At 28.5% G+C, this 26,479-nt stretch overlaps 1 protein-coding gene across 10 annotated transcripts in view; it reads right to left on the bottom strand.

Moving 5' to 3' along the window:
* The window catches only part of LOC107438973 (NAD kinase), a 66,269-nt gene extending 39,790 nt beyond the window's left edge, over nt 1-26,479 (bottom strand). For 2 of the 10 annotated variants that reach the window (XR_006225589.2, XM_043046096.2), the window contains exons 1-2: nt 26,167-26,479; nt 19,222-19,344 (exon numbers count right to left, since the gene is read on the bottom strand). Coding sequence is in view for 6 of the 10 variants with exons in the window: in XM_043046096.2 (XP_042902030.1) it covers nt 19,222-19,331 (110 nt within the window). In the remaining 4 variants the exon portion in view is untranslated. Of the gene's footprint in view, nt 1-68; nt 553-2,097; nt 2,617-5,777; nt 6,020-19,221; nt 19,345-20,961; nt 21,136-21,409; nt 21,570-26,166 lie in introns of those variants that run through there. The other 8 variants (XR_011636818.1, XM_043046101.2, XR_011636816.1 and 5 more) reach the window with 7 other exon arrangements.

Raw genomic sequence — 26,479 nt, 5'->3', positions numbered from 1 at the left:
GACATGAAGAGTATGTTAAAATAATAAGCGGGCACGCTGAAAAACTAGAAAAATATTAAGTGACCTACCTAATTTTATGAAAAATCTTCAATTTCGACAGACAGCTCAATTTCGGCCTGCCGACACGAGCCTCGGCGTTGCCGTTTGTACGCTGGACAGCGTCCATGTGAACTTAGCAGTTGTTAAACAACTTACTCCTTTTTTTTCTAAGGAAAATTAAGTTTTTCTGCTGTTGAGCTTTCTATCCAAGGTCGATATTTTTCATCAACTATTTTACTTCCTTTGCTTTGGGGAAGTGGACAAAAGTTGAGGATGATAACAACTCTTTTTAATTTTTTTTTTATCAGTACCATCCTTTTCACGTAATCACTAAATGCCGCTTTTTATTTATTTATGTATTTTTTTTTAGATTATTTCAATGACCGAAACATTCGTCTAACGACAGAAGAAAAAAAAACTATACAAACATGAGTATTACATAATGCATAGAGAAAGATCACTTATCTTAAGTGTCAACACGATATTGCTTGAAGGGTGCACGCGGTCTCGTTTGTTGATATCGAGATAAACATATCTAAAAATATAACTACACATATCTAAAAACATAATAATCAAAAACCGTTTCTCATTATTGTCGGATAGTTTTTATTGGCCAGAAAAATCACATGGTTTCTTGATTAATAAGAGGATACAGATGATCTTGATATTCATCACAATAAAACTAATGAAAGTTTTAAAGGTGTTGTTTCACTATAAAATATTTCTGTGCCCCTAATTTGAAGACATTAACATCTGACATTCACTTTTGTGCTTATACTTTAGTATTATCACTCTTTTGATTTTGATTATTATTCCCAAATTATTCCAAATTAAAAAAAGTCTATTATAATCTAATCTTAAGGTACTACCTGCGATAATCCTTAGATACTACGTATGATAATCCTTAGGTACTGCCTACCTATTATGGTAATATAGTCTTAAAGTAAACGATAATCCTTATGTACTACCTATAATAATCCTTAGGTACTGCCTACCTATTATGGTAATATGGTCTCAAAGTAAACTTATGTTACTATCTTACTATGCAATATTTTATGATAAACAAATTTAAAATGGGATATGACTTAGTAACAATTGGATACCTGCAAGTGACATCATCGTAGGAAAATCGTGGCATTCAGAAGCTAATCAGATTCGGTACACGAGCGTGACGTGGCTTACAGGTATTCAATAAAATTAGAGCCCCTGAATTAGACAGGCCGACTTATCATCTATTTTTGGAGTAAAGAGCTAACATAAGCACAATACTAACATAACGCTAACTTGCGAGCTTGTTTGCTCCAATATTGCTTGATAGGTCAGCTCTGATAGTATAGGAGCCTTAAATGAAATCTGATTTAAATCACGTGGTTAGGCATAATCACTTCACTTCTTCTTCAGTTGTAAGAACCCAATTATTAAACAGTAAGTAAGTTATGTTTACTTTTTTATTGAGCTTTCCATAAAACTGTGCCAAGTCAACATGTGCAATTAAAATAATGAATACAAAATTCGAAAACATTGTTGAAAACTAACTTTACGCACTATTGCTACAATATCTCTAGAGCGAAAAATACATTTAACGAGTTTTAATGGCAATCAAAATTTAAAAAGGAATTTATAAATAAAATTGTAGATAAGGTTGCATTGGTATTCAAATTATTAGAATTCAGATTTTATATTAGACCTATAGAATCGGGAATTAAATCTATAAACCATATATGTGATAATGTAATAAAACATTTTGGGATCTTTTAATTAAGTATATTTTAATTTTTATTTAAATACATTTAACAGTTGTATCATTATATTCAGTGTCTTACTCAGAAGACAAGCACAGTTTGTGACCCAAAATATCGAGTCAAATTCATCTCCATGAAGGTCTTTCTTTCAAACATAAATAGACCCCATATCTATCTATCTATCTATTTATCTATTTATCTGTTTATTATCTATCTATCTATATAGATAGATAGATATAGATATTGAACATAAAAAGCGCATATTCGTAGAAATTATTGATAAACAAGAACTTTGATCAAAATAATTTTAACTTACCTTAAGATCAAGTTATCACCATTAATAGAACACACTTTCAAATTTAGACTAAGAGAATATTATATTCAATAAACATTTACCCTATTACTCTAATATAAACCGCAAAAGTAGTAAATGTTAGCTGTATTAAAGTTAGCAAAACTAATAAAATTAACAATCCCAATGTGTTAGATAGAGCTTCGGTCAACAGACATAAAATCAAAAAGAATTACTAACATCAACAACGCTCAAACTGAAATCCCAATTAACGTCACCTCTGACGAAATTTCCTTCAAATTATGTTTCGAATTTTCTGCTTGGCGTGAAAATAATAACTTTTTAATTTGATCACGTGGTAAGCAAACGATTTGAATCATATGATTCTTTCAAACATAATTTTGAAAAAGATATTAACCTTATTAAACATTTTCTAGAAGTTATCAGACGATCTTTCTTACATGCATATATGCTTTTTGGGTAGAACATACGTGCGCCGTTTAATGTGTTTGTGCTTTTAGAATATAATTTGTTTCACACAATAATAACTTAATCAATTTATCATTGCTATTATTAACACCAAAATATAATTAGTAATTACCTAATGCTGGGAGTTGACGGAAATTATTGGAGCGGAAACGATTGACGTAATGTTTATACTATTTTTTCCTTATTTTGTAAGAATAATTTGTTCTTTTAAGCTTACATCAGTACTTGCTTATGCAAAAATTTTTAATTATTTTGTATCTTACTTTATTAAAAAATAAATATTAGCTGGTTATATTCATATACTAACAAAAGATTTCAAATTGAAATAAATTATTCCTAAAGTCTATAAATTCTTTATTGAATGCGTAATATTCTTCATAACACAATTAATTTTTTTAACTAAAAGTGCTAATTTAAACTAAATAAAGTCATAAATTTAAATACAAATTTTTGAGGTATATACATTTAATGTATATCTTCTTGGAAAAAAATTTAAGAACATTTTATGTGAAATATTCATACATTTTTCTACTTTTATTTTTTTAACTTAACAATTTTGAATTAATTAATTTAAACAATTATAATATTAATTTAAACAATTATAATTTAATTAACAATTTAATTAATAATTTAATTATTAATTTAATTATTAATTTAATTAATAATTTAATTAATAATTTCATTATTAATTTAAACAATTATAATTTAAACAAATTGTTTTATGGTACAGTTCAGACAAAAGTTTTCTAGAGATTATTAATTTTTATGTACAAAATTCAACAGCTTGGGGGAAAAGTTCAGACATCGGACTGAAGTTCTTTCTATAGTAGAAAAATTGTGACTTTCTCTTAATTTTAATTTAATTTATTTGGAATAATTTTGAGTATGTCATTCGTATTGGTACGTAATTTTTAAATTGGCACATTTCTTTACCGTATTTAACTCTGTAAGAAGGAAAATAAATTAATTTCGCGCTCAAATATTTTATTTTTTGTAAACGCAATATCTGAATATATTTTTTTTTGATGCTGAAAGTGTTGCATATTTAAATGGTGGGCATCTATCGAACACTAAGAATGAAAGTCGATTATCGAATTATCGATAAATTGCCTTTTTTAATTTGCAATAAATCATTTCATTAATTTAAAACTAAGATTGCTTTTAAACAAGTGCAACAAGAAAAATATGAATTGCTTACATGTTAATCATTTTTTAAGCAAATCCTACTAATGTTAAAAGAGCTATCGTGTCAATAATTGTGAAAAACATTGTTTTGAAATACCGGCACTTCGCAAGCGCAAGATTATCTTAATTAGTACGTACGTCCATGCAATAGGCATGCAATAGTGTTTTAACTTACACTTTTAGAAAATTCTCATTCATGTATGCATTTAATTTAAGTAATAAACAAAAAAATTTATATTTTCTTCTTAACTTCACCTCCTAAGCTCCCCACATCATTTACATTTCCTTCAATTGTTAACTGCAAACTGTGGTGTCTCAGGAGAGCCACCACTTTCGCCTTTCAATGAGATGAACCGGGTTCGTATCCCAGCAATGACTTGTCGTACGAATTCTGCACTCGGCTCGCACCGACCACAGTGCTGACGTAAAATATCCTCAGTAGTAGATAGATCATGGGTTAGAGTCCCTTTGCCATCGGGCTAACCGTGGGAGGTTTTCATGATTTTACTCTTCGTGTAACGTAAATGCAGTTAAGTTCGCAATCATAAAGTCCTTAATGAAAGCAGATTTCTCCTAAGACTTGATCTAGAGTTCCCTTGTCTTCTGAATTGGGTTCAATATTACAAGGCTACGGAGTTGAACAGTAGTAGTTGTAAACCCAAAACTTGGGTCGGCTGCTCAATGACGGTTAAAAAATAAAATTGTTAACTGCATATCCTATATTCATTTTGACAGATAAAATTTATATTACTACACTTTAATTATTCGCTTTTATGTTTGCAACAATACAATCTTTCAATTGAAATTTTGACGACTTCCTGAATTGTTAGAGCACTTGATTCTTTAATACAGTTCTATAATACCTGATGACAAACAAGTTTCAATTACTTCTAGATCTCTACAAACATAATTTATCGCAATATTATTATCAAAGAGTCAATCGTCAAAAGTCATCGTTAATCTCTATGCTAGATAGCAATTCAAGTTACAATAATTTTCCGATTGCAACTAACAACATTTATCACAACATTACAGCTTGAAAACCATTAACCATCAATCTCTATGCTAGATAACAATCAAGTTAAATAATTTTCCGATTGCAACTAACAACATTTATCACAACATTACAGCTTCAAAACCATTCACCATTAATCTCTATGCTAGATAACAATCAAGTTAAATAATTTTCCGACTGCAATTAACAACATTTATCACAACATTAATCTCTATGCTAGATAACAATTAATCTCTATGCTAGATAACAATTCAAGTTACAATAATTTACCGACTGCAACTAACAACATTTATCACAACCTTACAGCTAAAAGCCATTAACCAAGCTTAACCATTTCCAAGTCTCTACAAGCAGAATGTATGGTCATTTGACGGCTAAAGTTAATTTAACGTCAATTAACAACAATTTCCGACTAGTCCGAAATTTTAGATGGAACCCTGCACCTGATGCTAATAATAAGCTACAAATGTTTTCGAAATATTTCACGCGAAGTTTATATCTCTCTTTTCATTCAACAAAAATTTCGAAGTATTTCTGACATAAATAAACTAAGATATATACATCTAAAAAGAGAAAATAAAATAATATTAAAAATGCACGTGTTTTAAGTTTTCTAGAAAGGAAAAATTAGCTCTATTTTTGTTACGCATAAAATAAAAAACGTTGGACGACTCACTTGCGTAATACATTTCTATCACAACAAAAAACTCTTCGTAATTTCGAATGTGATATAAGTACGGATTGTTGTACGTCATGAAAAGTCTGACACAAAAAAAATAATAAATATTATATATATAAAATTATAAATAGTTTTTTTTAAACTTTCATACGCAATGATAAAAAATATAGAGAATAAAAATAAAAAAAATTTGAAAAAACACCGGTTCGTTAAATTTTAAAAAAATAGAATTTAAAAGTTACAAGAAGATATCTCCCAATATAAATACAATGTATTATAAACATTTTAGAACGCATAATTTTTTTTTATTTAAAAAAAGCAAAAAATTAAACTCACCAGAAATTATTGAAGGCAATTTCTGCAATAGCCTGCAGTAACATGTCAACGTGCTCTTCATGTAAAGCAAATACGTTTGTTTCAAACTTTTCTACTTTTATTTTGAACTATGCCATCGAATATGGTGGGTCGCCTATAAAGGTAAGGATTTGGGTCACAATGTTTCCCTCCCTCAACTAAATTCCATTAAAACTGACCGCCATCAAGTGTGACTGGTCACTTCGGCGCCTCCAATTGGAATGGATTTTCATGGAATCACTTTTTTTTTTCTCCAGAAATAAATAACTTAATTATTTGCCTTTACACACCAGTCGATTTTAATAGATAATGACCTCTTAACCTTCCTGAATGCAACCATACACCGCTTCTCAACCCACTCTTATGTTGTTTGGACACGTGCGGTCGGAAATATCTTTTTTTGTGTGTACATTATTTGTTGTATAACTCTTTCAAGGTTTCTGGGAAATTCTGCTTGCTTTTAACAAAACCGTTTATTTAGTTAGTTTTTTTTAAATTTTATTTATCGGTCACTGTTTTAATGATTACATCAGTCTCCTCTTCAGAAATTTTTATCAGCAAAGGGTTATAAAACAATAATCGAATTGAGGGGAAGAATTTCAACAGCAAACATACTCTTTGATATAAAGCTTACAAATTTTAAAGCAATTTATTGGTTTAAAATATTAATTATACTAAACAGTGACTTTTTTAATAATAGCTTTCCTTTTCACAACAATAATCAAACTGGAGAGCTTTATTTTATTTTATATCCGCCGTTGAATTGCCGACCCAATTTTTAGGGTTTGAGACTACAAAAGATCAACTCCCTAGCCTTGTAATTTTGAACCCAATCCAGAAGACAAGGGAACTCCTGGATAAAGTATTGGGAGAAATTTCGCCTTCGTGGAGGACTTATGTGACCGAATTAACCGGCATTTGCGTTACGCAGTGAGGAAAACCACGGAAACCTCCTCCGGTTATCCTGACGGCAAGGGGACTAACCCATGATCCCTCAACCACTGAGGATATTTTGCGTCAGCACTGTGGTCGGTGCGAACCGGGGGCTGAATTCGAATTGGATTCGAACCCGGTTAACCTCATTGGGAGGGGGCGAACGCTCTATCTCCTGCTGCAAATTTCATAATAATCCCGAATTTAATCCTGTATAAATATAAACCCAGAAAAATTAATGTATCTAAACCCTAGAACTACTATCGCATTTTTTTTTTCAGATTGCTCACTCTTAGGATACTAATTATTTTAATCTACAAATGTATAAATAGTGAAACTCTTTTCTTTTTAGTAAAGGAAAAATGAAATTCTAAAACCATGCAACATCACAACCTGTGAAATTTTTGATTTTTATGCGTTTAGTTCGAGTTATATACCTTAGGATTTAATTTGTATATATTTCAAAAATACATAATTGGGTACTAGCAATTCGAGAAGAAGTGAAATGATTATACTCAACCGTGCATAATCGAGATATCTAAAGTGTACTGTATTTGCAATTGTGGTATATTTTGACTATCATGAGTTGACCGCTAGCAATATCATAATGCCAAGTGATGCTAAATATAATTAATCTCTATTCTGATTGGATGAACTACAAAACACGTTTAGTGCTTAATATAATAATGTAAAGCCACAGGGAAAGACAGCAAATAATAATTAATAAAAGAAATTAATTTAGCTTTATTAATTGAAGAAAAACCAGGTACGTGGCATTTTCAAAGAAGCTATAATCAGGGTAAGAAGAAAAAAGTGGTCCTCGAACTATTTTATTGCCTATTTATCAGGAGACGGGGCTAATAATTCTTTATCTTATTTTATTTACCACTGACTAATTTGAAAATAAAAATCATATTGATGCTATTTAAACTGATTAAAATACCCCTAAAATGTCACTTACTTGGTTCTTTAACTAAACTCTTCAATGTGTCGGTATATGCCTTTCAGTTTTGTGCATGATTTCGTAGTGTTGCTCAGCACAGATTAATCAATTTTTTTTATTCACCCCGAACGAAGAATGGGTATTCAGATAGTATCATTATAAAAATTAAAACAAAAAATTTTTTTCATTAATTTTTAATTAAATTATTACATATATATTTTAAAATTAATGAATTAAATTATTTAAGTGAATTAAATTATTTATATATATATTTAAAATTTCAATATCAATATTAAGATCTCTCTATCTCTCGTTATATTTATTATTAATTAAATAGCGGCGCATTTTATTAGTATGTTAATCGTAACGAAAAAAAATAATTTCCTGAATTTGAGATTTAAGGAATAATCAACTGTATTTGAAAAAATATGTGAACTTAAGAAAACAGGATTGTGGATCTTAAGAAGAAGAAATGCATAAAATGTCGTTTTACTAGTGAATAAGACTTGCATCATTATAGCAATTCAAATAGTAAACAGTTTTTTTTTATCTCTTTTGAAATAAGTTTTTTTTTAAATATTTTTAAAATTTTAATATGAATGTTAACATCTCTCTGTCTCCCCTTAAAACATCATATAATTATCATTATTGACTCAATGTTAGAGAGTTTTGTTAGTATGCAAATCGCAACGAAATAAACAATTTGTTATATTTAAGATTTAAGCAGTAATCAACTGAACTTAAAAAAATGCGAACATAGGAACATAAATTGTGTAACACAAATAAGAAATGTAAAAGTAAAGCATTCCCGCAACAACCCGTTGGTGACCAGAGAGGTCCTGGAGGTTAAAGCTGCACAATTTTGTGACCAATGGCAGTTAATAATGGGATACCTGCAAATGACGTAGTGTGGATATCTCGATCCTGATTGGCTGCTGAAACGTGGCATTTGTTAACGTTATCGCAACTGTTCTTTCCATTCTAGTTCGAGTTAGCCAAACCAGTCAAGTATCAATTCTCTTAAAGTGACACTTTCTAAATTCTTTTATAAAGATTTCAATTCTTACGCCATCTATTTCTTTTTTAACACAAAGATAGGCACCGAAGTCACGTGGAACATAAACAAACTAATTAAGCATCAAAGTTGTCAGGTACGCAGAACAAAAATATATCACGATTACAATAAAATACATAAACAAATAATAAATCTAAGCTAAATAAAAGACGTAGACGAGAAAAAAAAATATTTTAACAAACTCGAGGAGCGATACGGCGTTATATTTAATTAATTCCACGTTCATTAAAATTCTAACTTATGTGAAGAAACTTAGCTCAACTTCAACACGCTATTTTGCTTTATAACTATCAACTGGCGCTGACGTCATTGGTCACATGTGTGGTCATCTGACTTGTTCTTCTTGAAGTACAAGTACCCAATTGTTAAAATTTCAATTGGGTATATTGACTTATATTCAAATGCTATTTTTTTTTTTTATTCCATTGCACTCCCTAGGCAATTTTTTACACACCATTGTAATTTTCAAGTGTCTAAGTCTTATAGTTTTTGTGCAGCTAAACGAAATTTGTGCAAAACAAAACAAATTTTGTTCAGCGAAACAACATGCCCCTGATTTGGGTATATAGTTAAACAACCAAAACAGAAGCGACAGTGTCTCTTTCTTCTTTTTTTTAACATAGGGAAATAAAATGTTCCGTTTATTAAATTAAAAAATGTTTCACTGTGACCATCAAACAAAATTATTAAAATTATTATATTATTGCTATGTTATAATAATTATACTGCAGTTATTATATTATAGTTATTATGTTATGACTATTGCAATTTTGAAATTTTAATTGCTATAATTATAATTATAATTTTATAGTTTCAATCATTATAACATAATTTTATAGTTTCAATCATTATAACATAATTTTATAGTTTCAATCATTGTAGCATAATTTTTATAGATATTATAACTATAATATTGCAGTTATTATTATAATATGACATAACATTTATTATCATTATAATTACGATAAATTAATGAAACAAATTTGAAGAAATTAAGATTAAATATTAAAATGAATGCAAAAAAATATATGCATTAGTTATGTATAAGTTTCAAATTTTTTTAAAAAAATTTTCTCGGCTGTTTATTTTAAACAGAAACTATATTACACGTTCAAATCTTTTGCTAAAACGAAATTCCTTTAACCACAGAAGATCTCGATGTGGGACAAAATCCTAATTTACAGCGGTACAGCACCAATTATCTTTTGTTAGTCGGCCCCTGGAATGGACTCTAAATTTACAACGTCACTAAGTTTTATCTCCTTTTTAGTTTAATTCGTTTATTTTATTGAAAACCATAAGCTTGTCCACAAATCAGAAAAAAACGCGCAAAACAATAAAATAAAACTTGCATCATTTCTTAAATGATTGGATACTTACACAATCACACTGTAACGACAAAATTACCTTAAGCAATCTTCCAATATGGTATCATCTTCTTGAACTTTCCATTCATCGATAATTTTGCCTTCTACAAAACTCCGGATGAGCAAAGTTGAAGGTTACCATAAGAATGTAAAAGCGTGCAGTAGCCGCAAGCAGCGAGGTTAATAGGTCTCTTAGGTAACAGTTACCGAAGGGGTCACCTCAGACATCACCATTTCCTAACTTCATATTTCATGAAAGACTATAAACATCATGAAGAAATAAAACATTCTCATTTACTCTCTTAATTTCACTTTTCCTTTTTCATTACCCGAGGCTAGATGTATATGAGTTGCCTTTAATGACTTTTTGCCATTAAGTGTTATCTTAATTGCTATTTTCACAAATTAAAACTGTTGTTTGTAAAACAAAAACCTGTTATTTTGATATTCAAGAAGTTAAGAAAAAAAATATATAGGTACATATTATGAATTAATATGAGAGAAAGTAGGGTAAGTTGTGTTGAACTTAAGCTTCAAATATTTTTTTTTCTAAATTCATTAAGCGAGTTAAAAATCTGAAATTTGCAGAAAGATTTCTTAAAACTTTTATGTTTTGTTTGGAAAAAAAATGAAATGATTTCATTTCCTCTTAGAAAATAACAAAATTTTCACTCCTTAAAAATATAACTTTATCTTACCCTCCAGATGGGGTAAGATGACTGAGGATGGTGGGGTAAGATAACGAATAGAGAATATTATACTTGTTCTTGCTAACTACATTTTGAAGAATTATTTACAGTCTTTTTTTAAAAAATTCATGAAATTAAAAAATTTGAAAATTTAACTTAATGTATTTCCTAATAGACCCTTTGGCCTAATAGACCATCCAAATGAAGATAGGGTTGTACTTTGTGCTAACTGCGAATAAAGCACAAAAATTAACGTACCATTTTTGTGCCTTTATTTGTGCTTTATTTACGTTATTTTACTTCTTTCGTGCCCCAAACAATTTAAGCTTTAGCTTATAAATTTAGCCACCAAAACATCTAAACTCTATAGATCTGATTTGCAAATATACTAAGTTTGCAATGCATACCACTCTTTCAAATACATTAACAGTTTCATACATAATTGTTTGGCTTTATTCCAAAGTTTTAAAACATCACCGATTGTCTTTACTACTAAACTCTAATAGAATTTTTAGTTTTAGTAAGTGACTTAAGTCAACCTTTTTAAGGCCTTAATTAGTGTACTCACCACGAATTTCCCTTACTTTTAAAGGTCCTTGGCAGTGCTTGCTTTATCATAAGGCCTATGAGGCCCCTAAATGTTACAAATATACTCTGCGTGTGTTTTTCCTTAAGAATATTCTGTTAAAAATATGAGTAAACAAAAATTGAAGAAAGTACAAGATTAAATTTTCTAATATATCGTAATTTACTTATGTTATAAATAATTTAAAAATACTTTATAATTAAACAACATAAAATTTGGTTTAAAATATCAACCAGTAGGCCTGAGACACACTGTGCTTGGGTCCCACACTTCTCGTTGGTCGTTGGTAAACAACTATTTTTACTATATTTGTGCTGCGATTTTTTAGTAACTTCAAATCTAAAGCATGTTTGAATAAAGTTGGTAGCCATGTGCTAATTTTAGGGAATACATATAGGTATTAATGTTTGTGTTCAATTAGGACATATTAAAATAGAACATTGCATATTTATGAAACTAGGGATGTTCCGTTAAGGGTTTCAATACGTGTTTTTCAAAATTTTAAAGACAATAACTTGGTAACTTCTTTCATAAAGAAATTTTAAAACAATCCTACTGTACAATTCCTTTCGCTGTTAGTAGCATTTACAAAATCTATTTTACGAATAAAAAGAAATAAAAATCTTTGAGTTTTATACTTTTAACGATAAAGGGTCTAAAATTGAATCCGCCTCTCTGGTTAAACTATTTGAATCAGATTGCAGTTTCCTTACTCAGCCTTCGTATTTTGAAAGTCAAAAATCCAAATTAATCTTATAAAAAATGTGTTTATTCAGAAAAAGTACGTTTTTGGTTCTAATTTCAAAAATTAAACAAAAAAATCTAAATTTAAAATATCGTTATCTACTAATTAATTATTTAAATATTCTATATATAAAAAATTTAGATCCTTTGTAAAAGAAAATATATTAATACTTAATTTAATACACGAAACAACTAGCATAACTCTTTAAATAATTCTGTTTTTGATATTTAAAGAATTCAAGTTGCTTGTAAAAAAAGAATAATATTTTATTTCAGGCTCAATACCACGAGGTCGAATCTTTATTAAAATCTTCGATGTTAAAAATATATATATATGCATAATTAATTTAATTTTAGACTAAAATTTATGAGAAAAAAACCTTTAAATTTTTTGATTAAGATATCAAATTCTTTTTTCGAAGAAAAATTTCGCATTTCAGACTCAAATCTATGAGGACAATTATATAACACAGCGAAGACCATATAAATTAACAACAAAAATACATTGATGTTACATAAACATAACCTGCATATTCAAGGAAACCATTATACGATGAATGTTCTTTCTTATCGATTTCGATATGAAAATATTTCTATTGATTATCGTTCTTTTACTAATAATTCGCTATTCTAAATTAAACAAACAATTTTTTTTTAATAAGTCTTCCTTGTATCGTCATGCATTCAAAAACCAATGCTAATAACTTCCGCATATAATCGATAAATATATATCTAATCGATAAGTCGAGGTCAAACTGTCGACAGACTCATTTGAAAATACAATTTAGAAGAAACTATGTATGGATTCAAAAGTAACCTTTGCGGTCGTCCTTGTTTTTTGGGGTTTCGAGTTCTTCAAACAATTGTATGTGAGGTCGCGTTACACTTTCCTTCCTGTATACAAAACTTATTATTTATTTTTTTTTAGTAGACAAGCCCACAGACTGATGAATAAATATAATTTTCTTAATCAAATATGAGTGCGTGCGGTGTTAGAAAGGTCAACTAATCGATTGAGTACGAGCATTGTGAAAAACACTTAATCATTAATCGATTGATGCCGAAAAAAATTATTAAATGGAGCAAATAAACATAAAACAACGAATCTCTTTAGCGTGGTTGAAAATTTATCATGTTCGTTGAAACTGGGGATTCCTGTACTTTGTACTGAAAGATTCAGTTCATATGATTTTCATAAGCAAGAAGAATGCTAGATTATGAAGCCTTTGCATATGGAGGGAAGCTGAAGGGGGCTGCAGCTCTAAGAGGCATCCAATCGGCAACTAAGAAAACTGTAACATATTTACACTATAACCAATTTATTTCAGTTATTTTTATTCTAAAATTATTTTTTTAGTAGATAAGTATTTGACTTATGCAAAACATTTCACGGAGAATTTCTAGCAAATTTATTAATGAAGTTTTAGGTTATCCAAATTTAAATAATGTTGATATTTGAGAAAAAAACTAAGAATACTTTAGCAGGAATTTATAAATTTTTTGCCACAGAGTAATTTCCTTTTAAATTATTAAAAAAATTGTATTGAAAGATGAATTCAGATTATTTTTTTTTAAATTTATACACTGTTAAAAAAATTTAGTGTATCTCAGCACCAAAATGGTGGCAACTACTTACACTAAATTGGTGTTCCACTAAGTGTTTCTAAATTTTTTGCCACAGAATAATTTTCTTTTAAATTTTAAAAAAAATTTTATTGAAAGATGAATTCAGAATTTTTTTTGAATTTATACACTGTAAAAAAATTTTGTGTATCCTAACACCAAAATGGTGGCAACTACTTTTACACCAAATTGGTGTTCCACACTAAGTGTTCCTGACACCAAGGATAATTCCTGGTGTAGTGAAACATCAAGAATATTCTTGGTGCTAAGTAGTCGCCGTTCTTTTGTAATTCAGTATCACTAAAATTTATAATTAGGGCAAGATATAATACTCAAGTAAAGTTGCTCTTACGATACAATATAAAGTAAGAATCATTAACTTAGAATATGATATTTCTTAACCCCTTCCTTCTCGCTCCCTTGAAAATGACGGGGTGAGTTTTCGTTCGCTATTTCTCGCTCCCGTGATACTGACAGGTTGGAGTGTTCAGTAGTAATGTGCCAATAAGAATAAAACTAATTCCTTTTTTTGCCCGGAAAACATTTTATTTCTCATTTTACACATCATATACGGATACAGTACCAGGATATTTTTAAGGTGATTGAAAATAGTTGGTTTATTTTAAACTAGATATTAACACTAATCAAATACGTGTATTTGGCAAAATAGACACTTTTATGACCGTTTTCTTGAAAATAAGCCGATCGTTAAGGGGTTAAAATAAAACTAGTTTGTTAAACAAACATACACACATGACAGAGGAACATGAATTCGAACTAGGCTCAAGACAGAAGTGAACAGAAGTTAAATATTATACAATTATCTGATACATTTGGCAAATTTATGTGAATATTTTTACGGGAACATAAATATCTTTAGTAAAGATAAAAAACATTCATGCCTTTTATAGAAGTTTACTTAATCTAGTTGTCAAAGCAATCCGACTAGACGATTGAAATTACTCGGCAAATAATCGACCACAATCAATATTCTCGCTCTATCAATAAAAAGGATTGAAATTTAATCGGTATTGTATAGGCTATGATCAGTGTCTTAACGCAATCGGAAAAGAAGATTTAAATTTCTTGGCAAACAATCAACTATGATCTTGGAACTTTATAATGCACCTTTTTTTTATTAAATTGCCCTTTAGTTCTCTTTACAGTGACAATGATTATACCTTTTTTTTAAAAAAAAAAATGTCATCGAATTGAGGAGTTCTCCCGGATATCTTCACACCTCCACACACTACTGTTTTGAAGCCGTAGAATATTGAAATACAGGACAACAAATGATATACAATATTTAAAAAAATATATGTGTAGCTATATGTATTACCTTCGTTGAACAGTCAACCCAATTTTGAGTTTTCGACTACCAATGTTCAATTCCTTAGGCAAACTTGGGAGAAATTTGTCTTCGTGGAGGACTTCTTGAAGGAACTAGCCCGCATTTGCGCTGTACGGAGAGGAAAACCACGAAAATCTCCCACGGTTAGCCTGACGCCAAAGGACTGTAACCCATGATTCGTCTACCCACTGAGAATATTTTACTTCAGCACTATAGTTGACTCAAACCAGGTTTGGAATTTGAATCAACCAGCCAATGCCGGGATTCGAACCCTGTTCTAATTTTGAACCCGATCCAGGAGACAAGAGAATTCTTGGACTTAGTATTGGGAGAAATTTGCCTTCGTGGAGGACTTCTTGATGGAACTAACCCACATTTGCATTACATGGAGAGAAAAACCACGAAAACCTTCCATGGTTAGCCTGATGGTAAGGGGACTCGAGTCCGTGATCCGTCTACCACTGAGGTATTTAACGTCAGCACTGCGGTTAGTGCGAGTCGGTTGCTGAATTCAACCAGCCATCACTGGGAAGCGAACCCGGTTCAACTCAATGGAAGGCGAACTATCTATCCCATGAGCCGCCACTGCTCTTATTTGCGGTTTTAGTATGACTGGTATTGTGTATTGCATTCGGTCTAGATTTTCATTATTTTTAAGACCTCATTTCCTTTCTCAAAGACATTTATAAACTATATTCATTTAGATTCTGATTAACACGTTTTAAATATTACAAAAACAAAAGCATGTAACCTTGATATATTTCTATTTTGTGTACCTGTCAACTTCGATGCATAATTAGTGTCTTTATGTTCCATATGGTTTCGTGCCTGTCTTTGTGTTAAGTCTCTGTGTAAATATATGGTTAAAGAATTGAAATCTTTGAGAAAGAATCTTTGTGAAAGAATTTAGAATCTGTCACTTAAGAGTATTGATATACTATACTTGTATATAGTATACTTGTTACTGGATATAGTATACTGGATATAGTTACTGGATATAGTATACTTGTTGGGGCTTGGCTTACTCGAAATAGACTGGAAAAAACAGTTGTTAACGTAAACAAATGCACTCTTCAATAACTAATCAGGGTCGAGACACCCACACTACGTCACTTGCAAGCATCCCATTTTCCGGCATATACAAACTTGCAGGCACGAAAAAAAGGAAAAAAAATTAATAAAATTTTGAAAACGACGTTTTCCAAGCAGCTTGAAAAGGGGAAAATAATTTATTTTTGCCAGATCTGAAATAAAAAACCTGCTACATATCACTTTCGTAATAAAGCAAAAAACCCGCATGTCTTTCGAAAGTAATGCGTCCTTATTTTTTCAAGTTCAGAAAAAAACATACATATTTGCCTTTTTAGTCTGCTTAAAAAACAAAACTTTAAAACTTTTTATTTTATTTTATTTTATTTTATTTTATTTTATTTTATTTTATTTTATTACTAAAATAATTTTCCCTATCTGTGATTCTCTTTCAAAGATTATTATAAATAATAATCATGAAAGATTAAATAGGAAGTTCAGTCTTTATGATACATTCATTTATTATACATTGATAATGAAATTGAATAAGTAGTGGTACCACTATTGAAAAGAATTCAGTCACAAGGAAAATTACGATACCCATTTAACGCAGATTACGTCACAGTTAGAAAGCAACAGTAGTCTAAGAAAACATGATAAGCAATTTTTAAGTTTATGTTGTCGTTTTAAATAGGATACAAAAATGATAAATTGTCTTAGAACAATAAAATCGGGAAGTTTCTTAACATAATAAATTTTTGTTATCGGATTGAATTTCCGCTAAAGTCACTCATATCTTAAATTATCAGTTTTTTTTTTTTTTTTTTTTTTTTTTTTTTTTTTTTTTTTTTTTTTTTTTTNTTTTTTTTTTTTTTGTGTGTATGTATATGTTGCTCTTGTCTTAAATACGACACAAAGTTGAACATTGAAAAAATTTTTGAAGCGATTTTTTTTAAACAATTTTTAAAATAAGGAGGGTTTTTTTTAAAGGATTTTACTCAAAATATATGGATCGGAAAATATAAGAAAGAAAAAGAAAAGTGTAAGGAGAAAAATAAGAAATTTACTAGCCAAAAATCAAATATTTAAATTTTTCCTTCCATTTAAATATGTATATTTTCCTGACCTCTATATACTTCAGATTGATAGATTTATAAGGACGCATATATGATATCTGTAAACTGTCTGAACTTGGTATTTGTAAGCTTGCAGTTATATACATTCATTTCAAACCAAAACTCTAATTCAGAAGATCACACAAAAAATGACTTTAAAATGCATGTAATACTGAAGATACATGTAATACAGATATACATGTAATACTGAATATATTTTTTTCGAGTAATATACTATGATATAATAACTTATGATTTGCCTCCAATTTATTATTAGAAGAGTCCTTATGTATCATCTGGTGCGAAGAGGATAGGTAGATAGGTTATTATTAGAATAATATTCTGACGAATTACTGTACATTATTTATCCAGGCTTTCTTTTATAATGGAGTAGTTTCTGCTTCTACGACCATGACGGTTTTGTTTTTTAATACAGTTATCAAAATTCGGTTAAAAATTACGGTTCTCCATCAAGTAATGTATGTTTCAATTTTACTTTCAGAATAAAATTATAACATTAAAATGTTGGAAATCAATATTTTTTAATGTTTGAAATCAATTTTTCAACAAGATAATTCCAGAGTCCATTAACATAAGTCCACAAAATAATAGTTCAGAACTAAGTCTGTATTGATTCTAGACTATGTTTATAACCATGACTATTCTAGATTTATGTTGTAATTTTACTTTCGGAGTAAAATTATAACATTAAAATGTTGGAAATCAATATTTTATTTCATTTCTGACAATCAATAATTGTTAGAAATCAATTTTTCAACACGATAATTCCAGAATTCATTCACATAAGACCACAAAATAATAGTTCAGAGCTAAGTCTGAATTGATTCTAGACTAGTCTACTCTCAGCCTTAAATTGAACATTTTAGATAATCTATGAGGTATAGATAGTAGAAAAAGATAGTATTGATTCAGAAAAGAAAATGAGATTGCGGAGTTTCTCTACTAGTCCTAAAATGTTGCAAGGATCTTTCAATGAAAAAAATGTTTCATTTGATTGAAAAAATCGGCGATCTCGCGTTAATTTTTAGAAGTTTTTAATAAATTTCAACTAGGAGAAGCAGATGATATTTGTGATTAAACTCTTATGGAAATTTGATATTTTTTCTACGTTTATTTACAGGTTTTCGATTTTATTTTATTTGGTATTTTCTATTACTTAATGAGCGAGCTTTGCAACTTATTGAGCAAGTAAAAGTTTTGCAACTATTTAAAAAAATTTAAGAAAATGTATATCGCACACTGATTTTTTTATTAAAATTGACTTTTAATTAAAAATTAGATTTACTATGAAGGGTAAAGGTACTGGTACCTTGGACCAGTACAAATATTTGTTCCACCCAGTGAAGAAATTTTAAAATCAGTTTACGTAGTCGATGCTTATAACAACAGGTGCTATTTTCTGTGTGTGATTTTTTCAGGCTTTTTGCTGTGTGCGTACGTTTTTTTATTTTTTTAAATAAAAGAAATAAATGGTTAAAATGAGTTCAATGTACAACACTTTCCCCTATTTATGAAATTTTAAAAATCAAATTCGAACAGTTTCCTTTAGATGGCAGCACTTACATATAAACGTCTTACTGATTACAAATGAAAATCGTGATGTTTCCGTTACAAAAATGCTCTTCTGGGCATGTATTAATAGAAACATTCAATAATTAATTGACTTATTAATTTTAAAACGTTAAAAAAAATACTTTACTATTATTGACGTATTATGGTGGGATATAGTTATTATAACTAAAGAATTAAACATGAATATATCTACCACATTATTTTCTGAGAGAAATTGTATTAAGAATAGCTTCCTGTCATTTCTATAAGTTTGAAATTTGTTTTTCTTCTCTTTTTTTTTTGATAAATTCCTAAAATTTTAGTATTCTTACCGAATATAGCAATACTGCATTAAGTTTATATCATAATATCAGCATTAAAACAGATTTTTTTTCTTACCTGAACGGTTTAAATTTTTGTTTAAATATCGCAGTAGGAGTTTTCTTAACATCGTCCTCAGCAAATCCTGCTTCTGTGTGATTATTTTCATCTTTTGCTGTTGTATCCATGCTTAAAATTTATCTGCATAAAAGAATAAAAAAATTTAAAGCAATAATGAAAAATATCGATCTTTGCAATAAGCATTAAAGTTTAAGAGGAAATTCTTTACTTTCTGCAAGAGTTGCATTTCAACATTTTTTGTGACTGTATTTAAAGTGAAGATAATTTTACTTACTTTCCAACCTGCAACAAACTTCATTAAACAAAGTATGTTTATTTATTTTTGTAACATCTGCTTCAATTATATATATTTTAGATTCAAGGATGTTTTACTTCCTCAGAGGGAACTTGTAATTTTGGAAGTTATTGTCTTTTAGGCATAATTTAACAAAATATTTTTCCTCGTCAAATTTTATTCCTTACTTATTTCAAATTTTTAGATCGATACATAAATAATTAATGTTTAGTAAAAATACACAATATTTATTTAGTGTAAGGGTAGGAGGGAGACCATCAAAGTTTCAAGTAGGATGGAAACCATCAAGTTGCCACCATCAAAGTTTCCACTTGATTCAAAATACTTAATATTTAGAATTGTAACAGTAGGAGGGAAACCATCAAAGTTTCCGCTTTTCCGCATGATTTAAAGTATATAATGTGCATTTACTGAGAAGTTAAAAAGGAGAAATATATCCTAAGTGGTCACTTGTTTTAAAATACTTAATATGCATTATTTTAAGCAATTCAAAACGCAAACGAGAGTCTTTGACGAATTCAAAATACTTAATTTTTATTTAGGATTGGGTATAATATGAAAAAAACACAACTACTTCGATTTAGTAGGAACAACATATGACGCAATGCTAAACGAATGGAATTTAGTTGTTGTTTATTTAGTTATTGTTATTAGTAGTTGTTGTTATTTGTTTTAGTTGTTGCTGTTTATTTAGTTGTATTTAATTTCAATAACTTTTCTTTATAATGCAATAAAATCTGGCGAACAGCTATTTAAACGATCGAACACTTCGTTTGTTTATTTGTGGCTTGAAGTTAGGCTCGCAGAAAATGCCGTTCATGGGTTAAATTTAGTAGGAACAACACAACCTGTGACGTAGACTATATTATACCCAATTGTAAGTGTGGGACGAAGACCATCAAGTTTCCACCATCAAAGTTTCCACTTGATTCAAAATACTTAATATTTAGAATTGTAATAGTAGATGGGAGACCATCAAAGTTGCCCCTTGATTCAAAATACTGTATACTGTACACAAAATAATGTTTATTTAGAATTGCAAGAGTAGAAGGTTTTGAATAAAAAGTTCCAAATAAGTAATAATTTTCAAAGAATTAAAAAATCGTTTGATTTAAATATTTTTTGTTATCGTTTTCTAAACATATATTTAGTCATAAATCTTTTTAAGTTGGCAATCTATTCTATCTCGTTTTTAGTTTTGTAGGTATAAATGTCAAATTAAATTTATATTTCTTGAACTAAGCATAAATTATTTTCAAAGTTGATTTGAATAAATGAAATTAAAATCAACTGCAAGCGATATTGCTTGGAATTACATCAGAAATATATTCTTTATCTTGAAATGATTTGGATCTTATTATGGCAGGTAATAGAGGTTCTACTTAATCATCAATTAATCAGTCAATGAAAGAGAAGAAGCAGTACAATAACAATCTACTCACATGCACAGTGAAGGTTAAAAGTATCAAATCTGATAGAAGCAAACAACACCTATCGATTATAAGTAGATTTGGTTCTAATTACTTCAAATGATAGATGTTCAACTGCATTTATTATTCAGATGGTAACACATAAGAAATATCACATTAACTTCAGTACATGTACATCAAAGATGAGAAGAATAAATCCCAGAAACTAGAGAAAGTATCAATTATCCTAAGTTGATTCGGCCCTAATTACTTGCTATAATAGCTCTGCAGCAATTATAAATCAGTTTATGATACAAAAGAAACAATTTCGTAAAAAATTCTGTACTTGCACACTAAAGTTAAGACTAGTAGTACCTGATAGAAGCAAGCAAATCGAATAAAAAATATTGTATTATTCTTTAACGAAAAAGAAGAAACATAATTGTGTAAATATGCATATTGAAAATATGAAGAAACAAACCTGATAGTAAACATTGCTTATAAAAATTATCATTTTCCTGTGCAAATTCGGTCCTAATTACTTAGATTAATCGATGTTCTACTGCATTTACGAATCAGTTCATAATAGAACAAAAAAGAATGTAATATAAACCTCCCTGTATGCATACGTGAAATAAAAAGGGTCAAACCTGATATCGAAGTAAACAAATCATATAAAAAATATCGATTTTCCTGTTGTTATAATTTCTTTAGAAACATTCTCTCGTTATCGTTACCAAGAAGCTTTATTATCTTAACAGCGGAAACAGTCTCCGAGGAAGAAAGAATAAAAGAAATTTATGGGCTTCTTCATGAAAAATAGATTATAAATACATTTTAAGAGTGATATAAAAAATCAATAATGGAAAACGAAACATGGAAAGTGAATGTCTACCTCTTTTAAAAATCTTGTACCCTTTAAATTTTCTTTCAATAATATTTGGAGAATGTAATTAATTTTCTACTCACAACTAAAGACGTTTTCGTCAGAGAAGTAACCCTATCATTTTTCCAGAAATAATTAGTTTTTTTTCTTTTTAAAATCACCCAAGAAAGTTAATTTCAATTTATAAAATTTATTAAAAAAATTTGAAAGTTTATAAAATATGCACATAATTTTAAAATTTTTTAGAAGTTTTTATAAAAGTTAAAGTTGTTAGGCCGGTCAGATGTATTCTGTATCTTAAAAGCCATTCAATGATTTCCATGTTAAAAAACGCAAGGGACGCAGTCGCTGTTTTGTGTGTTCAACTTTACGGTACTTTTTGTTTTGCTACGCAAAGACTATAAGATCTAGAGATTTCAAATTATACAAAGGTGAGTAGAAACATTTACTGGAAGTGCGAGGAAAGAAAAAAATGCAACATTTGATAATCAGTTCGAGAATTATCAACTGTTAAACTTGTAGTAAAAAATACCCAGAAGGTCGCTCTGCAGCCAGCAAAAATTTTACTAAAGAGTTGAAATTTGAAGTGCTGAAAGGACCATTTTTATTTCTGAACTTCCCCAGAGCTTTTTTCGAAATTCCAATCAGTTACTGCAACTTGCTTAATCTTCAATTTTTTTACTTACTTTATTTGCTTTAAATAATGTATATTTTTCTACTGTTGTATAAAACTTTATTTACCTCTCTCGAAATTTTTATTTTATATTCTCATGCTTAAACGCTGAGGAAGGAAACAAAAAAATAGGTGAGGAAAATATTAGATGTAGCCAGATCTTACCATTCTATTAAAATTTTTTGAAATATGAAAAAAAAAGCTTAATTCATGAGTTCTAGAGAGATTAAAAAAACCATTTCCTATTTGAATTGATACCTACGATTACATATCGTTAAATTACATAAGGCATAGTAAAATAAGGTATAGTAATCTCATAAAGTGTAGTAAAATAAGGCATAGTAATGATGTAAGGTATAGTAAAATTACTTTCTCTTTATATACTTGTTTTTATTGCGTCTATTTTCCTGGTTTAATTTTTTTTTTCTTGAGCAGTTGAATATTATTCAAATCCAGATAATTATTCAGTTACATATAAATATTAAATATAACAACAACAAAATATTATAACAAAACATAATATTAAAAAATAAAGCAAAAAAAATATTAAAAAAATTATAATAGTTATATTTTTTAACTACAAAATGTTCTTTTTTTTTTTGAAAATGTTGACTTAACAGCTGCACTACTTTTCTAATAAATGATACTTATTTCTTAAAAAAAAGTCAAACCATCAGGTTTTCTCCCAGTAATGGGGTAAAACCGGGTACACTTGTTAAATCTACGGAAAATTTAGGAATACTGAAATTTCAAGTACCCCTCTACTCTGTTTCTCTACTCTCTCTCTCCTATATGTAGCATGATATAGTGCTAATTTAAAATAAGCGATAACATGCTTTCACTCTATAAATATAGTTAGCTATGACATAAATATAACATATATATGTCTTTTTCTTTCCTTAATAATGTGATCTAAATTCAGGGAGATTTGTCTTTTTGAGATAGACACGTGACTTTATCTAAAATTATTTGTTATCGGAAAAACGACATTATATGCATGTTTTTTAAATAATATAGTTATTACTGTGCCTAAAAAATTCAGAAAAATTACGATGAGTGGATGTAATTTTAGATGCCATTTATTGAACATTATGAGTCGTTTTTCAATCTCCTTGAAACTATTCTTTCATGGCTTTAATATTTTAATTTTTAAACAAAATATTACATATTATAAATTTATTATTTAAGATATGGAATAATGGAGTAAAATTAGAGACATTAAAGTGTCTAAATTTACATTCAAAAAATTTTTAAGTCATTTTGCAAATTTTTTTTCAACGATATTTATAAATTTTCAGTTGTGAATAAAAAATCGAAAATAGGTTTTAACTGAACAATTATTTTGAGAAAAATGACATTTTTTAAATTCCTATCAATTGGTATCAATGGTAATTAAAAATGTTACCTATCGTTAAAAAATATTCACTAAGTGAAATTCAAATTCAGTTCACTGAGCAAATTTTTTTCTATAACATTATGAAAATAACGATCAAAATGATAAAAATTCAAATGAGAGTCAGTTTGCGATAAAAAAAAATTTAATTCTTCTCTTAAAATTTAGAGAAATTAATAGTGAGGAATATACCATTGCTAGTTTATATCTTTGTTTGTAATACTAGTTTAATTGATATCAATAGTAATTAAAAATGCGTGTTTGTTTATCTATTCAGTACTAGTAATTTTTATTTAACAAATTTTTAATTGACAAATTTTTTTAAGCCCAATAATGCATCAAAAAATTGAAAATTTGCAAAACTGTAGATATTTTACGAAAAAAAATATTTGAGTTCTTAGTTATGAATAGTTTTGGTAAACTATTAACCTGTTGTTAAATCAACTGAGTTGAAAAAATATTAAATGTATCACATGTTTGTTTATGTTTTGGATAATTTAATAATTTAAAAGGAATAACGTTAAGAATTTAAAGTAGTATTTAAGAATTTATAACCTAAAGAATTTAAAGTAGTTATATTTCTTTAAAAACCTATCCTTATATTTAATGTGTTTAATTGAAAAACTCACAAAGAATTCCTAAAAAATTATTATTTTACCAAATTAATTTTTACTAGCATATAAATTTTAAGAGAATAGTTATAATAATTGTTTTTTAAATTTCTTGCTATGCAAATATAGTACTGTCACCATGGTTCTGCAAGATTTTTATACGTTTTTAATACTAGGTTATAACAACAGAAAAATCAATATTTTTTATAAGATCTGTTTACTTATACTATCAGATTGACCCTTTTTGTTTTAAATATGCATGCAAGAAAGTTTTATATTATTTTCTTTTTTGTTCTATCATGAACTGTATCGTAAATGCAGTAGAACATCGATTATTCAATGTAATTAGGACCGAATCTGCATAGGAAAATGATAATTTACTAAGCAATGTTTACTATCAGGTTTGTTTCTTCATATCTTCAATATGCGTATTTACACAATTATGTTTGTTCATTTTTATTAAAGAATAATACAATATTTTTATACGATTTGCTTGTTTCTATCAGGTACTACTAGTCTTAACTTTAGCGTTCAAAGACGGAGTTTTATATGAAATTTTTTCTTTTGTGTCATAAATTGATTTGTAATTGCTGCAGAGCTTCCATTATTGCAAGTAATTAGGGCCGAATCAGCTTGTGATAATTGATACTTCTTCTAGTTTCTTGGTTTTATTCTTCTTACTTTTGATGTACATGTACAGAAGTTAATATGATATTTCTTATGTGTTACGATCTGAATACTAAATGCATTTGAACAGCTATCATTTGAAGTAATTAGAACCAAATATACTTAGGATAATCGATATGTGTTGTTTGCTTCTATCAGATTTTATACATTTTGACCTTCAATGTGCATGTGAGTAGATTTTAATTGTACTGCTTCTTCCCTTTCATTGACTGATTAATTGATGATTGAGTAAAACCTTTATTACCTGCTATATTAAGATCCAACTCATATAAAGATAAATAATATATTTCTAATGTAATTCCAAGCAATATCACTCGCAGTTGATTTTAATTCCATTTATTCAAGTTAACTTTGAAAACAATTTATACTTAGTTCAAGAATTATAAATTTTATTTGGAATTTAATGACTACAAAACTAAAAAGGAGTTAGTTATAATAGATTACCTACTTAAAAAGATTTATGACTAAATATAAGTTGAGAAAACGATAACAAAAAATTTTTTTAAGCAAATGATTTTTTAATTTTCTGAAAATTATTACTTATTTTGAAACTTTTTATACCAAAACCTCCTACTCTTGCAATTCTAAATAAATATTAAGTATTTTGAATCAAGTGCTTTTGAACATTTATCATTTGAGTGGATCATTTGAACATTTATCATTTGAATTACTTTTCAATAGCTGGTGCATAAACATAATCAATAAAATGTTCTGACTACAAAATTTAAAAATAATACTTGAATTCGTTATCAAGATTGGATCAGAAAAATTTTAATAATATAAGACTCAAAACCAATTATTTACACTTTCCCTATCTGACTTATATAACAAAATTTCATAAGAAAAATATATAAAATACCAGCTCAAATTTATTTAATTCTATTTATAAAAACAAATGAGGTTATCCAACAAAAGATAAACAAATTATACGATAAATAAGAAGGGAAAAAAAGATTAATGCATTTTACCAGTTCAAATTATCACTTACGCAATGAGTTGGCTTAGGAAACAACTATTACTCTTCAATTACACCATACAATCATCGCCAAACTAATTAGATAAATATTCGCTAATTTTTTTTTCTCAGTTGCTAGTATGATAAACGTAAACAAATTAATTGACCGCCTTTTTTTACTCAGTGTCGCACCGATACCGCTAGGAGCAGTGGCGAGTCAGTAGACTTTCTGATGGGTTTGCGTCAAGGTCTTCCTTAACATCCGAAAGATATAGCCCCGGGGTATAAAATAACTTCTTTTTCTAGCTCGTTTCCACATAACTGCCTTACTGTCGGTCACTGCACT

Source organism: Parasteatoda tepidariorum, chromosome 5 (genome assembly GCF_043381705.1).
Source record: "Parasteatoda tepidariorum isolate YZ-2023 chromosome 5, CAS_Ptep_4.0, whole genome shotgun sequence".
In the NCBI taxonomy this organism is placed as follows: domain Eukaryota; kingdom Metazoa; phylum Arthropoda; class Arachnida; order Araneae; family Theridiidae; genus Parasteatoda; species Parasteatoda tepidariorum.
The sequence above is the reverse complement of the archived record's forward strand: the minus strand, read 5'-3'. Positions and strand labels throughout refer to the sequence as shown.